The sequence below is a fragment of the Tamandua tetradactyla genome, chromosome 3 (assembly GCF_023851605.1).
Source record: "Tamandua tetradactyla isolate mTamTet1 chromosome 3, mTamTet1.pri, whole genome shotgun sequence".
Lineage (NCBI taxonomy): Eukaryota > Metazoa > Chordata > Mammalia > Pilosa > Myrmecophagidae > Tamandua > Tamandua tetradactyla.
The window spans coordinates 178,892,996-178,907,703 of NC_135329.1; the positions used below are offsets into that span (position 1 = coordinate 178,892,996).

Genomic DNA, 14,708 nt, shown 5'->3' on the forward strand with positions numbered 1-14,708 from the left:
GCAGTTTTCTCCCTGTACCCTGGGCTTGAAACTCTTTACACAAGAATCATATTTTTGAGGTAATTCTTATAAAAACTAATTCATATTTCTAGTATGAATCAGTGGGGCCTATAGGTCTATACAACCCCTTTCAATCTTGTTCTTCAATATGGTAATATTACTTTTAGACCCACTAGAGCATCACTTTTGCTTCCTATTCCCTTACACTGGAGTTCAATCTCATTGCCTAACAGCTCACCCATCTCTAGCTTCTGTGTTTCTCTAAGTCCCCTATATTCTGTGTTATAAACCTCTGATTATACCTTTATGGTGGTCATAAAAGTGGAATCACATAATATCTATCCTTTCATGTCTGGCTAATTTCACTCAACATTGTGTCTTCAAGTCTCATCCATCTTGTCATGTTCAGGACTTCATTTTGTCTTACTGCTGCATAATATTCCATCATATGTATGCACCACATTTTGTGAATCCACTCGTCTGTTGATGGGCATTTGGTTTGTCTCCATATTTTGGTGATTGTGAATAATGCTGCTGTGAACATCAGTGTGCAAATGTCTGTTTGTGCTGTTGCTTTTAGCTCTTCTGGGTATATACCAAGCAGTGCTATTTCTGGATCATAGGGCAACTCGATATTTAGTGTCCTAAGGAACCTCCAGTCTTCCATAGTGACTGCACTATTATACATTCCCACCAGCAGTGCATAAATGTCCCAGTTTCTCCATATCCTCTCCAATATTTACGGTTTCCTGTTTGATTAATAGCTGCCATTCTTATAGGTGTGAGGTGGTATCTCATTGTAGTGCTGATCTTCATTTCCTTTATAGGCAGTGAAAATGAGCATCTCTCCTTGTGCTTTTGAGCCATCTGTATTTGCTCTTCAGAAAAATACCTATTTATATCTTTGGCCCATTTTATAATTGGGTTATTTGTCCTTTTGTTGTTGAGTTGTATGATTTCTTTGTATATAGAGGAAATCAAACCTTTGTCTCATATGTGATTTCCAAGTATTTACTCCCTTTGAGTTGGCTGCCTCTTCACCTTTTTGACAAAGTCTTTTGAGGTGTAGAAGCATTTGGTTTTGAGGAGTTCCCATTTATCTATTTTTTCTTTTGTTGCTTGTGCTTTGGGTGTAAAGTTTAGGAAGCTACCTCCTATTACTAGGTCTTGAGATGTTTCTCTATATTTTCTTCCAGGAGCTATATGGTGTAGTTCTTATATTTAGATGTTTAATCCACTAGTTAATTTTTGTGTAGGGTGTAAGATAGGGATCCCCTTTCATTCTCTTGGGTATTGATATCCAATGCCCAATTATTGAAAAGAATATTTTGTCCCAGTTCAGAGGATTTGGGGGTTTGTCAAAAGTCAGTTGACCATAAATTTGGTGGTCTGTTTCTGCACTCTTGATTCAATTCCATTGGTCAATGCTTCTATCTTTGTGCCAGTACCATGCTGTTTTGACCACTGTGGCTTTATAATAAGTTTTAAAGTAAGGGAGTGTTAATTCTCCCACTTAGTTCTTCTTTTTAAGGATGCTTTTAGCTATTCGGGGTCTCTTTCCCTTGCAGATGAATTCGGTAGTTACCTTTTACAAATCTTCAAAGTATGTTGTTGGAATTTTGATTGGTACTGTGTTGAATCTGTAGATCAATTTGGGGAGAACTGACATCTTAACTATATTTAGTCTTTCTATCTAGGAGCAGGGAATGTCTTTCCACCTATTTAGATCTCCTTTGATTTCTTTTAGCAATGTTATGCAGTTTTCTGTGCACAAGTCCTTTATGCCCCTAGTTAAGTTCATTCCTAAGTATTTGATTCTTTTAGTTGCTATTTTGAATGGACTATTTTCCTTAACTGACTCCTCAGCTAGGCCATTGCTTGTGTATAGAAATGTTACTGTTTTTGCAAAATAATTTTACACCCACCACCTTGCTGATTTGTTCATTAGCTCAAGTAACTTTGCTGTAGATTTCTCAGGATCTTCCAAGTATAGAATCATATCATTTTCAAATAATGAGAGTCTTACTTCTTCCATTCCAATTTGGATGCCTTTTATTTCTTTGTCCTGCCTGATTGCTCTAGCTAAAACTTCTAGCACAATTTTAAATAATAGTGGTGATAGTGGGCATCTTTGTCTTGTATCTGATCGTAGCAGGTAAGCTTTCTGTCTCTCTCCATTGAGTACGATGCTGCCTATAGGTTTTCATATATTCCCTTTATCATATTGAGGTAGTTACCTTTGATTTCTATCTTTTAGAGTGTTTTTATCAGAAAAGAATGCTGAATTTTGTTGAATTCTTTTTCAACATCAATAGAAATGATCATGCAATTTTTCCCTTTTGATTTGTTAATGTGCTATATTACATTAATTGATTTTCTTGTGTTGAACCATCCTTGCATTCCTGGTATGAACCCCACTTGGTCATGGTGTATAATTCTTTTAATGTGATGTTGGATTTGATTTGCTAATATTTTATTGAGAATTTTTATATCTGTGTTCATTAGGGAGACTGGCCTGTAGTTTTCCTTTCTTATAGCATCTTTACCCAGTTTTGATATTAAAAGATATTAGCTTCATAAAATGAGTTAGGTAGAGTTCCTTTTTCCTCAAGTTTTTGGAAAAGTTTGAGCAGGACTGGTGTTAGTTCTTTCTGGAATGTTTGATAAAATTCCCTTGTGAAGCCATCTGGCACTGGGCTTTTCTTTGTAGGCAGATTTTTGATGACTGATTGAATCTCTTTACTTTTGATTGGTTTGTTGAGATCTTGTATTTGTTCCTGAGTCAGTGTAGCTTGTTTGTGTATCTCCAGGAATTTGTCCATTTCATCTAAGTTGTCTAGTTTTTTGGTGTATAGTTGTTCATAATATCCTCTTATGATTTCTTTTATTTCTTCAGGGTCTGTGTAATGCACCCCTTGTCATTTCTGATTTTGTTTATTTGCATCCTCTTTTTTTTCTTTGCCAGTCTTGCTAGTAACCCATCAATTTTATTGATTTTCTCAAAGAACTAACTTTGGTTTTATTGATTCTTTCTATTTTTCTTTTGCTCTCCTATTCATTTATCTCTACTTTACTCTTTGTAATTTCTCTTTTCCTATTTGCTTTAGGGTTAATTTGCTATTCTTTCTCAAGTTCCTCCAGGTTTGCTGTTAAGTCTTCTACTTTTGCTCTTTCTTAGTTTTTTAGTATAGGCATTTAGGGCAATAAATTTCCCTCTCAGCACAGCCTTTGCTGCATTCCATAAGTTCTGGTAAGTTGTATTCTCATTTTCATTCATCTCCAGATAGCTACTGATTTCTCTAGCAATTTCTTCTTTGACCCAGTGATTGTTTGAGAGTGTGTTACTTAATCTCCATATATTTGTGAATGTTTTTGTTCTTTGGTGGTCATTAAGATCCAGCTTCATCCCATTGTGATCAGAGAAAATGCTTTGAATAATTTCAATATTTTTAAATATATAAAGACCTGGTTTGTGCCCCAGCATATGCTCTATCCTGGAGAATGTTCCATGAGCAGTAGAGAAGAATGTATATCCTTGTGCTTTGGGATTCAATGACCTATAAATGTTGTTAGGCCTAATTCATTTATCATGTTATTTAACTTCTCTATTTCCTTGTTGATCTTCTGTCTGGTTGCTCTATCTTTAGAGGAATGTGGTGTATTGAAGTCTCCTACAATTTTTGTTGAAACATCTATCACTTCCTTCAGTTTTGCCAGTGTCAGTCTCATGTACTTTGGAGCTCTTTGATTGGGAGCTTGAATATTTATGATTGTTATATCTTCTTGGTGAATTGACCCTTTAATTAGTTTATAGTGTCCTTCTCGACCTCTTATGATGTCTTTACATTTAAAGTCTATTTTGTCCAATATTAGAATAGGTACTCCTGCTTTCTTTGGGTTACAACTTGTGTGGAAAATCTTTTTCCATCCTTTTACTTTCAATCTATTTGCATCCTTGTGTCTAAGATGAGTCTCTTGTAAGCAGCATATAACTGGATTGTTTCTTAATCCATTCTGCCAATCCGTATCTTTAAATTGATAAGTTTAGTCCATTAACATTCAAAGTTATTATTGAAAAAGCTTTGCTTGATTCCACCATCTTATTTTTTTAATTTTGTTTGTCAGATCTATATATTCTTTTCCCTCTTTCTCTTTGTATTCTTTAAATTTTCCTTAGTGATACTCTTCAATTCTGTGCCCTCCTCTAGATGGCCCTCTCCTTTTTTTTTTCAGCTGGCAGAACTCCTTTTAGTATTTCTTGTAGGGCTGGTCTCTTGTTGACAAATTCTTTCGTGACTTCTTTGTCTTTGAAAACTTTAATCTCTTCCTCAGTTGTGAAGGACAATTTGGCTGGGTACAGAATTCTTGGCTGGAAGTCTTTCTCTTTCAGTATCTTAAGTATATCATACCACTGCCTTCTCACCTCTAGGATGCTAGTTGAGTAGCCTGAACTCAATCTTATTTGATTTCCCATGTATGTAGTAGATTGTTTTTCTCTTGATGCTTTCAGGATTTTCTGCTTCTCTTCAACATTGACAGACTGATTAGTATGTGCCTTGGGGAAGGCCTATTTGAATTTATTCTGTTTGGAGTTCTTTGGGCTTCTTTGACTTGTATATTTATGTCCTTTATGAGGATTTTCTCCCATTATATCCTCAATTACTCTTCCTAGTCCTTTACCCCTCTCTTCTCCTTCTGGAACACCGATGATTCTTATATTTGTGCACTTTGTTTTCTCTATCATTTCCTTGAGTTTCCATTCAATTTTTCCATCTTTTTTGCCATTTGCTGTTTTGAGTCTTCAAAGTCAATTATCCTGTTCTCTATATCATTTATTCTTTCTTCTGTCTCTTCAAATCTGGTGCTGTGTGCCTCTAATATGTTTTTTATTTGGTTAATAGAGTCTTTAATCTCTGTAATATCAGCTATTTTCCTATTTGTTCTTTCAAATTCCTCTTTAGGCTCTTTTACTGTCTTCTTGATCTCCTTTATGTCATTTGCTATCCCACTTTTTTTTTATTAAGTAGAGTTATATGAACCTCTTTGATTAGTTGTTCCAATATCTGTGTTTCATCTGGTGTTTTAATTTGATAATTAGGCAGGGGTGTATCTGTCTGCATTGTGAGATGCTTAGTGATCTTCTGTTGTTTTCATGGCATGTAAATATCTTTTTTTGGTTTACTCTGGGAGTTGATTTTTTTTAGTAGTCTAAGGCCTTGTGTTTTTGGGATGGTTGTACAGCATCTAGCAGGGCACGGGGTGGGCACTCAGTGTGGTGATTTGTTTCAGGGCATGTATAGGTGCAGGTTGGGGGTGTTACACTGATGCTGATGCTTGTGAACATGGACACTCAGTGGCCAGGGAGGATGTAGCTGTGCGGGTGCACCAGTCTTGGGGGCATAACCCTGGTGTGTGCTGGTCTATGGCATGGAGCCCTTTGTGTGCATGTGTAGAGCTGTGGCAGCAGGTTGGCATTATGCCTTCATAATTGGGTGCAGACATGACCCAGCTGCACAGGTCGGCACTTTCTCAGAGCTTGGAAGTGTGACTGAGGACCGTGTGCATATGTGATTCTAAGACTGCTGTAAATGTGGTTCCCAGAGCTGAATGATATGATTGGGGGCCTGTGTATATGCATGAGCCTGGGAGTGCCATGAAAAGGTGCACAGAGTTCAGGCAGGGTGGATTGAGACTGTGTGACATTATAGGCGGGGGGTGAGGGGCGGCAGGGATAGTCTAGGTATGGAGGTTAGTGCCTTTTATGCACTGGCAACAGCCTACAGGGAACAAGGAGGGGGAAGTAGTGCTCGGGAGGGGTGCAGGAGAGGTGGGTTGGGGCTGCACTTGGGGTGGGAGTGTGCACTTGGGGTGGGTTAGGCTGCACAGGTATGTGCCCTGGGGGCTGGTGTGGTAGGGGTGCCTGGAGCATGGGAAATGGGAGCGGATGAAGGGATTCAGGTGCATATGGTATGAGGTGAGTCGCTGGTCATGGGACTGCACTGATGAGGGTAGTGCGCTCAAGGAATGTGGCCTGGCTTACATCTTAGTCCTGGGTTCCCATCTGTGCACTCCTATGGGCTCCCCAGCTCCATGCCTCCACACAGGGTCCAGCTTTCTACCTCTCAGTTCCTCGGCCTCTGCAACCAGCAATTTCAATATTTTTGAATTTATTGAGACCTATTCTGTAACCTAAATATCATCTATCCTGGAGAAATTATCCATGTGCACTAAAGAAGAGTGTATATTTGTTTTTTTGGGGGGGTAAAGTTCTAAATATGTCTGTAAGGTTTAGTTCATTTATAGCATTATTCAAGTCCCATATTTCCTTATTGATTTTTCAACTAGATATTCTATCCATTATTGAAAGTAGTGTATTAAAGTCTCCTACTATTAACATAGAATTGTCAATTTCTTCCTTTAAATCTGTCAGTATTTGCTTCACATATTTTGGGACTCTGCTGTTAGGTACATATGTATTTATAATTATTAGATCATCTTGTTGAATTGTTCCCTTTAACAGTGTATAATGACTGTCCTTGTCCCTTATAACTGTTTTTGACTTAAGGTCTATTTTGTCTGATATTAGGATAGGTACCTCAGATCTCATTGGGCTACTATTTGTACTTTTTTTCTATCATTTCACTTCCAACCTATTTGTGTCTGAATTTAAAATGAGCCTCTTGCAGACAAATATAGTTGGGTCATGCTTTTTAATCCATTCTGCCAATCTTTGCCTTTTGACTGAAGAGTTTAATGCATTTACATTTAAAGTCACTACTGATAATGCAGGATTTTCTTCTTACATTTTTCTATTTAGGCTTTGTATATGTTGTATCTTTTTTGTCCCATCAATTCTTCCATTCATGTTTACATTCATATTTATTTGATTTTTTTGGTATTGTACCATATTGAGTCCCTTCTTATTTCTAAATGGGTATATTTTTCATATATTTCCCTTGTGGTTATCATGGGTTTAAAATTTAACATCCTAAATGTATACCAATCATATTTGATTTGTTACTAGCTCGACTTCAATAACAGCACATACAGTCTTCCTATGCCCTTCTGTCCCCCACACCTTTATTTTTTACTTGGTACAAATTATATCTTTGTACATTTCATGTCCCAAACACTTGATTTATCATTACTTTTTATCCATTTGCATTTTAGCACCTGTAGGGAGTTATTGTAGTTTTCTACTTCAGTAATACATTTGGTTCCTTTTTAAAATTTCTATCTCTTTACTAAGATTCTCATAATGCTCATTCACATTTTCTCATTTACAAATGGTTCACATCCACAAGAATTTGGATTAAGATTAAGAACATGTCTTTTACTGAGGTATGTCATTAAATCTACACAAATATAAGAGGGCCATAAATTCTGTGTTTGTGAGAAAATTGAAATGTGGGCAAAGGGAATCTAACAGGAGAGGAACTACTTTTGATCTATCATTGATCATATCAAGAGGGAGAAACATAAGTACTTCCTCTGTTTATAGCTAGTCATCAACGATATTCACTGTAGCATTAAAAAAAACTGTGGTGAGATATACATAAGGTAAAATTTACATTTGTGACATTTAGTACATTCATAATGTTGTGCAAAGTTTGTCACTTCCTAGATCCAGAATATTTTCATTACCCCAAAATAAAATCTCATACCCATTAACCAGTCACTCCTATTTTCTCCTCTCCTCAGTCCCTGGAAAATACTTTATTTCTTCATGGATTTACCTATTCTGGAAATAACTGCAGAATGGATCTGGGGACCCACTGGACCCACTGTGAGATTGATCTGAGCTAAAACTCCATTGATCACCTGATCTCCATAAGCACCTACTCTGATGGTGGGCCAGAGTGACATTTTGGGTCTCCTGGAATTAATACCACTTCTGAGCTATTGTCTTATAATCCCTGACATATTTGATCACTTCCTTTTCCCCAGTGCACAGTTACCCTGGTAAAACACTGGAGGTCTCCTTGGGAAAGGCTTGGAGGAAGATTAGCAGTATAAATTTCTGGCAGTGTAACAGGGTCCTTCTCCAGCAGAACATGGCCTTCCCCTCATTCAAAGATCTCTGGGTTTGTGAATTGTCTCAAGTCTGGAAATTGATTAAGGGGCCATGACTCTCTGCTTTTGTAATTTAAGTTAGACTTTCGTTCACTTGACCTAGAATTCTTCTGCTTATACAGATCAAGCAAGAATTTCATAGACTGCCCATCTATTTTACTTCTAGGTACCCATGATCTACTAGCCAATGCCATAAGTCTCTGCAAGTCAGATTATTTTGACTACTGCTTTGAGTCTAATCAGAGTAGAAAACCAATTGCAACCATCCAAATTTAAGATTCTGTTTCTCAAGAACCTCTCCCAGTATCAAGCTGTATTAGTCAGGGTTCTCTAAGGAAACAGAACCAACAGGAAATATCTGTAAATATGAAATTTTTATACAAGTGTCTCGTGCACCTGTGGGGATGCATGAGTCCAAATTCCATACGGCAGGCTGCAAGTTCACAGCTCCGATGAAGGTCTTCAATGAATCCCCCAGGAGAGGCTGGCTGTTGAAGTGGAGAGAGAGATTCTGTCTTCTGACTTCTTTAAAGCCATCGACTGATTAAATTAAACACCACTAATCGTGGAAGATACTCCCCTTGGCCGACAACAGATGTAATCATCCATGGATGAAGTTAATGTGTTGATGATTTAATAAACAAGTCACAAAATGTCCATGTAGTAACACTTAGGCCGGTGCTTTCTTGACCAGACAACTGGGCACCATCATCTGGCCAAGCCGACACATGAACGTAATTGTAACATATGTTTATGCTATACTTAGTTCATATTTTCATCAGTTCATAGACTTTTGGGTTATTTTTACCTTGTGGTTATTGTAACTAGTGCTGCTATGAAATGAACATTCATGCACAGTTTTTGTTCAGATATCTATTTTAAGTTTTTTTGGGTATATAACCTGTAGTGGAATTGCTGGGTTATATTGTTATTCTATGTTTAACTTATTGAGGAGATTATCAACTGTTTTCCACAATGGCTGCACCATTTTATGTTCCCACCAGCAATGTATGAGCTTTCCAGTTTCTCCACATCATCTCTAGTACTTATTTTCCATTTTCTGGATGATAGTCATCCCAGTGAGTGGGAAGTGGTATTTCACTGTGGTTTTGATTAGCATTTCCTTAGTGACTAATGGTGCCGAGCGTGACTGTAGCATTTCAAAATAGCAAAAAAAAAAAAAAAAAAATAGGTAATAACACCAGGGATGGTTAAATAATTCATGATAAGATTATAGTATGGAATGTTAGGCATCAATTACAAGTGTTGTTTATAAAAATTCATGAATGGTGCTCGCTTCAGCAGCATATATACTAAAATTGGAACGATACAGAGAAGATTAGCATGGCCCCTGTGCAAGGTTGACATGCAAATTTGTGAAGCGCTCCATATTAAAAAAAAAATGATCCATGAATGATGTGGGAAAATGTTCACAATATAATATATCAGATAATAGTATATATATATGTTCAAAAATATAAATAAAATACGATATTAAATATAGAAAAATCCTAGTAGAAAAACGGGTGGATTGCAATGGATCAGAATAATAACAATATTTATATCAATGTGATAAGATTAAGGGTGGATTTTGTTTTAATATTTATATCTATCTTTTTTCTTATTATTCTATATGAAATATATCTTACTTTTATAGGCAGATTAAAAAGCAATATACAAAAAAAAAGCAATACAAGTTATCTTTAAAAATACATATAAACCCCAAAACTCTAGTAATGATATAAATCCTAGGTTTTCAGGAAAGGAAAAAAAAATATTGGATAAAATTTGAGAAGGCCATCATGTTCAAGACACTGACCCAGGCCCCAGGGGAGAATAGTGGAGCTTAGCTGCCACTGTAATGACCCTATCTGCAGCAGGCCTGGCCAGTGCATGTGGTTGAGGAGTGTAGAGGTGTGGTTATAGACCTTGGGGATCCTGCTATGGGGACCCTCCTTCCATGCCTGTTTTATTTAATGTTGAATAATTTCTTGAGGGACACAGACAGCATGAGCTCTCAAAGAGCTTTAGGTTACCTTACTGACCCCTAGGAACGTATGATGTTTCTTTTTGACTTTCCCTTTGCTTAGGAAACCTTCTCCAGATACTCAGCCGGCTGTGCTTGCAGGTGGGGTGGATTTGGCATAGTTCCCAGAACTGAATTTGGAAAGGGCTTGCCCATAAAATAAACAGTGTGTGCTAAATGTTCCATAAAGCTACTTTGCCTCCAAAACAAAAGTTAAATTCCTAATATTTACAACTCCTTTAAACTCTGATACAAATGTTTCCGCACCCCTCAATGTAATTCTTGTTGTTGTCTTTTTGACATAGTCTATTTCCATTGCTATGAAAGACTCTTCCGAGGAAGTCTTATTCCTCCTCTTCAAACACCCTTAAATTTCTGCTGAATTTCAAACACCATTTTTCATAACTCTGATACCCATCGATAGAGAATAATTCTCATGAGCCAATCATGGAGTGACCACACTCAACATTTTTTTTTTCAATGACAAGAAAAGGCTTGTCTTTCAAAGAAGAGGTAAAAGCCTAAAGTCATCAAAACATAGTAATATTCTGTGTGAAATGTTGCAGTCACGATGCCTGTGGTTTGAGTCCCTTGATCATGTGCTCAGAGAGAAGCTGGTGGCGGACGTGGATGTCTGATCATCTCAGAGCTCGGAGGGTGCGTCTGCAGTTCCCTTTGCTCTTTGGGCTCCTTGGGGAGGAGGGCTGGATCCCTGGCCCACCAGTAGGACGATGACCTTCAGGCTGCTCCTGGCTCTCAACTTCTTCCTATCCATTGAAGCGACAGGTAAACAATTGTTATTACGCTCTCCTTCTGAATATTTCTTTTGAGGTGTTGCCATCTGGCTTGGTTTATTCTAAATTTCAAACAACTTGTTAAGTTTGGACATTTGAAGTGTAGTTTTGCTCTTTCATGGCAGCCTGTTATTTAGAAGCTCATGGATTCTTAGACATGGTATGGTATTTCAATGCATGTCTCCGGAATAAAAGTGATTTTATTTAATTGTTAGGTCAGTAGTGTGCCAGGGATTTCGGGCTTATATACAGCTTTCCTTTTTAATTTAAGGAAACTGTTTTAAGCAGGTTGGTTCTGAAAATTCTGAATTTAATTCATATCACCTGGGTTCACATCACAGCTCCATTTTTCACTAGGAGAACTTAGGCTGGTATTTGAACTCTCTAAGCGTTAGTCTCTTTAAGCCTCATCAGTAAAATGAGGATGATAATGGACCCCATCTCACAGTCATTGTGAGGATAACATGAAATAATCTTTGTAAAATATACTGTACAGTCAGTGCCTTGCTCACAAGGTAAATGTTTGTTGTAATGAGTCCCAGAATGAATCCCGAAGTTGCTGCAGAAAGTAGGTCACTGTCTTTTATAATTGGCTGAAAACTGTTTTCTTAGATTAAGTCCTTTTGGATCTCAGTCATGATAATGAGGCACATGATACATCTAAACTTACAGAGCACCTACTCTGTGCAGCAGTTAATTCTTATAGCTACCACGTAGGTATTACAATGAACCCCATTTACAGATGAGAAAACCAAGGCCTAGGGAGGTTAAGTAATTTGCCCACGAATGCACAGGTACTAGATGTTGGAACCAGGGTCTGAACCACCTTAGTCGGCCTCTGGAGCCTGTGCTCTTGAGCATTAGGTGATTTTACCTAACATGGTATGGTTTATAATTTAATAGATGAGGATGAATCTGGTTGCATCACCATCTGAGGACACAATTCCAAGCCGAAGGAGCTTGCCACTTTGGTGAGCTGGAGTAAAGTGCTTGCTTAACATGTGCCCAGAGTTAGAAAAGTTCTCACTTGGCTCAAAAATAGGGCCGATGGTGGTCAACTGGTGTGGTTAAGTAAGGGATATTATTATTCCCTTAAAGATAAATTGAAAGGCCAGTATCTTATATTTTCTTTTTCCTTTATTTTGGTGGTGCAGTTTTGTTGCTCTTAAACATCACGTGCGTGTGCTCCAACAGGTATCATTTCCCAACCGGCACAAGTACGATAGTTATATAATTACCTATTTCATTGTCTGATGTGCCAGTAAACATATTTATATATTGTGTATTTATGAAAAGGTGTTGATGTAATGAAAGGCAGGAGCTGGTAATGAGATAAATTATGCCCCATATATCAGATACTAATCACTTACAGTTACTAAATACATTTTAAAAGAGTCCTTAAAGTGTATTTTTAAAGGATCTTTACAATTTATTGTTAAAGAATCTTTAAATTTTCCTAAGTTATTAGTCAGTAAAGGATGGTGAGAAAGGTAAGGGAAATCTCATTCTGACTGAAAACTACTTGAAATCGGTGATTATGCACAAATTACTTCTCTGAAGTGCTTTGTGTACAACTGTCTGTCATCAATTCATTCATTTTCTTTTGAAGATTTTTTTTGTAAGACTCACAGCTTTATAATTTTCCTCTGGAACTTTATTAAAAGGGAGATAGTTGAAAATAGCAGTTGGTGAGTTCACACACACAGAGCCTTTGTTTTCTGCTTTGAGGTATTTCTAATTTTCAAATGCTAGCTTACCCTCATAATGATTTGGTGCTGAGTGGTCATCTAATGAAGTCGGAAAAGGAGGCATAGAAAGGGCATTTCTGAAATGCTTCTTCCAGTAAGAAAATTTAAGAGAAAAGACAAAATTACAACCTCCAAATATATACGATTCAGTGTAACTGGATGGTGCAGGGCCCTCCACGAGCTTTTTGTTTCTCTGAATTCACCCCTTACGAAGAGATTAGAGACAGAAAATTCTCCAGTCAAAGTGTAATTCTCCTCCCCAGGATTGTGAGAAACTATTCTTATGTCTGTGCTGATTATATGCATATAAAGAACAGGTTTTTTTCCCCCTAATTAATTTAATAATTCTAATTCGTTGGTTCATGGCATAGCTTGAAATACTCTATCCTATAAAGGTTGAGCTTATTCTGATTCTTCATGATTTTGATGCAGCTGTGGAAAGATCTTGATGGCTAAATTAAAGGAGTATGACCTAGGAAGAGAGGAAATCTTAGGATATCCCATTACTAAAGTTACATGTTTTCTACCAAACTTGGGTAATTGTGCAATTGATAACCACAAGAGAGGATTCTGTTGGACTTTGGAACATGAATCCAACTTGGAATAGGAGGCCCCTGAAAGGGAAATGATTTATAATTGCCGATAAGAGTAAGCACATAATGCATGGCTCAGTCCACATATTTGGCAGCCAATTATGGTTATTTTTCTGCAAGCTAATCATCCAGTATGAAGCCAAAATCAGGACACCACCACTTATTTTTCCATGAGAGCACTTTTCATTTCTCCCCAAACCTTAGCAAATAAGCTTCCAAAATGGCCATTTGGACCACAATTGATTTTCCCAATCCTGCTGCCTTCGCCTGAGCACTTCCTTTTCCTGAGAGAGGCACAAAAGTCAGGACAGTGATAGGTAATTAATAAAAAATCATCAGCAAGGCAAGGTAATTAAAAACTTCACTTTTAATTCAGCCTTCAGCAAATGACTCCTTTGATGTAGTTGTACACAGAAAGAAGTAATTTACTTCTTACAGGAAACTGTTGCTCTGAGGCTGGACTTGGGAAAGCAAGGTAAGAAGATGAATGTTGAAAAATGCTATGTAATCAACAGATTGCTGTAGCTATATGATATCAAATACACTGTAGCCAGTTTTTCTGACTGTTAAAAAATGGACTGTTTTGCCATTACAAGTCAAGTTGATGGATATTTCAAAAGCATGGATATTGCTTAGGGATTCATTTTACCCTGATACCTTGCATTAAGATAATATACTATAATTTTTTTAAGGCAACCATCCAGCAAGCACTTTTACTGCAAGGACTGTGAAATTAATATCAATATATCTATACCAGGAAATAGAATGAGTCATCTCCACCAATAGATTAGAAATAGAAATGAATCTGTGATCTTAACTCTGAAGCTCTTGCATTCAAACCTTGACTATGGGTGGGGAGAGGACCTCACCTGTGTCCTCTTGTTTAGAATTAGACTTCCCCTCTTTTCAGTGTCTTTATTTTTGTTTCATGGGTGTAGAAATGCCATTCTTCTTTCATCATATGTAGATATCATTCTCCAAGTACTTTCTGCATTCAGTGCGCTGACATTTACAAAATGAAAATTTTTATGTCATCCCAGAGGAATGCTGTGTGTACTTTATCATCTCTAAAAACAATAGCTATGTATTGATTAGTATAGGCATTGGTAAGGATACACAATTCATTTCAGACTCTCTTGTCTGAAGATCAGAGGGCAGGCACTCCATCAAAGCACAATTATTTCGCAGCAGGTCAGTGAAAGGGACAAAATCTTTCTTTTCTCCTTTTCATCTCTGTCAAGTTTTGTTTGCCTGTTTCCTCAAGAAATTTATTTGTGGAACTTCACAGAAGCTGGGATGTTTCTTCTCAGTAGGTGGTCTACTTTTTGACTGACCAAAGGGGTCTCTGGTTTTCTAAGCAGTGTTAAGGGATCTGTGTCTCTCTTCTGGTGGTTTCTTTGATACTTTTTGATCAATGACATTGTGTGGGTACCAAAAAATGCATCCATAGCTTTCAGCTAGAGAATCATTGCAT

The 14,708-nt window shown here is 37.3% G+C and overlaps 1 protein-coding gene and 1 non-coding gene across 6 annotated transcripts in view; both read left to right on the forward strand.

Annotated features, from left to right (window-relative positions):
• Positions 1–14,708, forward strand: part of CD28 (CD28 molecule) — a 63,508-nt gene that overhangs the window by 18,867 nt on the left and 29,933 nt on the right. For 4 of the 5 annotated variants that reach the window (XR_013173004.1, XM_077154787.1, XM_077154788.1 and 1 more), the window contains exon 1: positions 10,665–10,885. The exons of the other annotated variant lie outside the window; for it this stretch is intronic. Coding sequence is in view for 3 of the 4 variants with exons in the window: in XM_077154787.1 (XP_077010902.1) it covers positions 10,831–10,885 (55 nt within the window). In the remaining variant the exon portion in view is untranslated. Of the gene's footprint in view, positions 1–10,664; positions 10,886–14,708 lie in introns of those variants that run through there. 5 annotated transcript variants of the gene reach the window in all.
• Positions 9,363–9,469, forward strand: LOC143678429 (U6 spliceosomal RNA). The gene has a single exon (XR_013173239.1). It is a non-coding gene; the product is annotated as a U6 spliceosomal RNA (small nuclear RNA).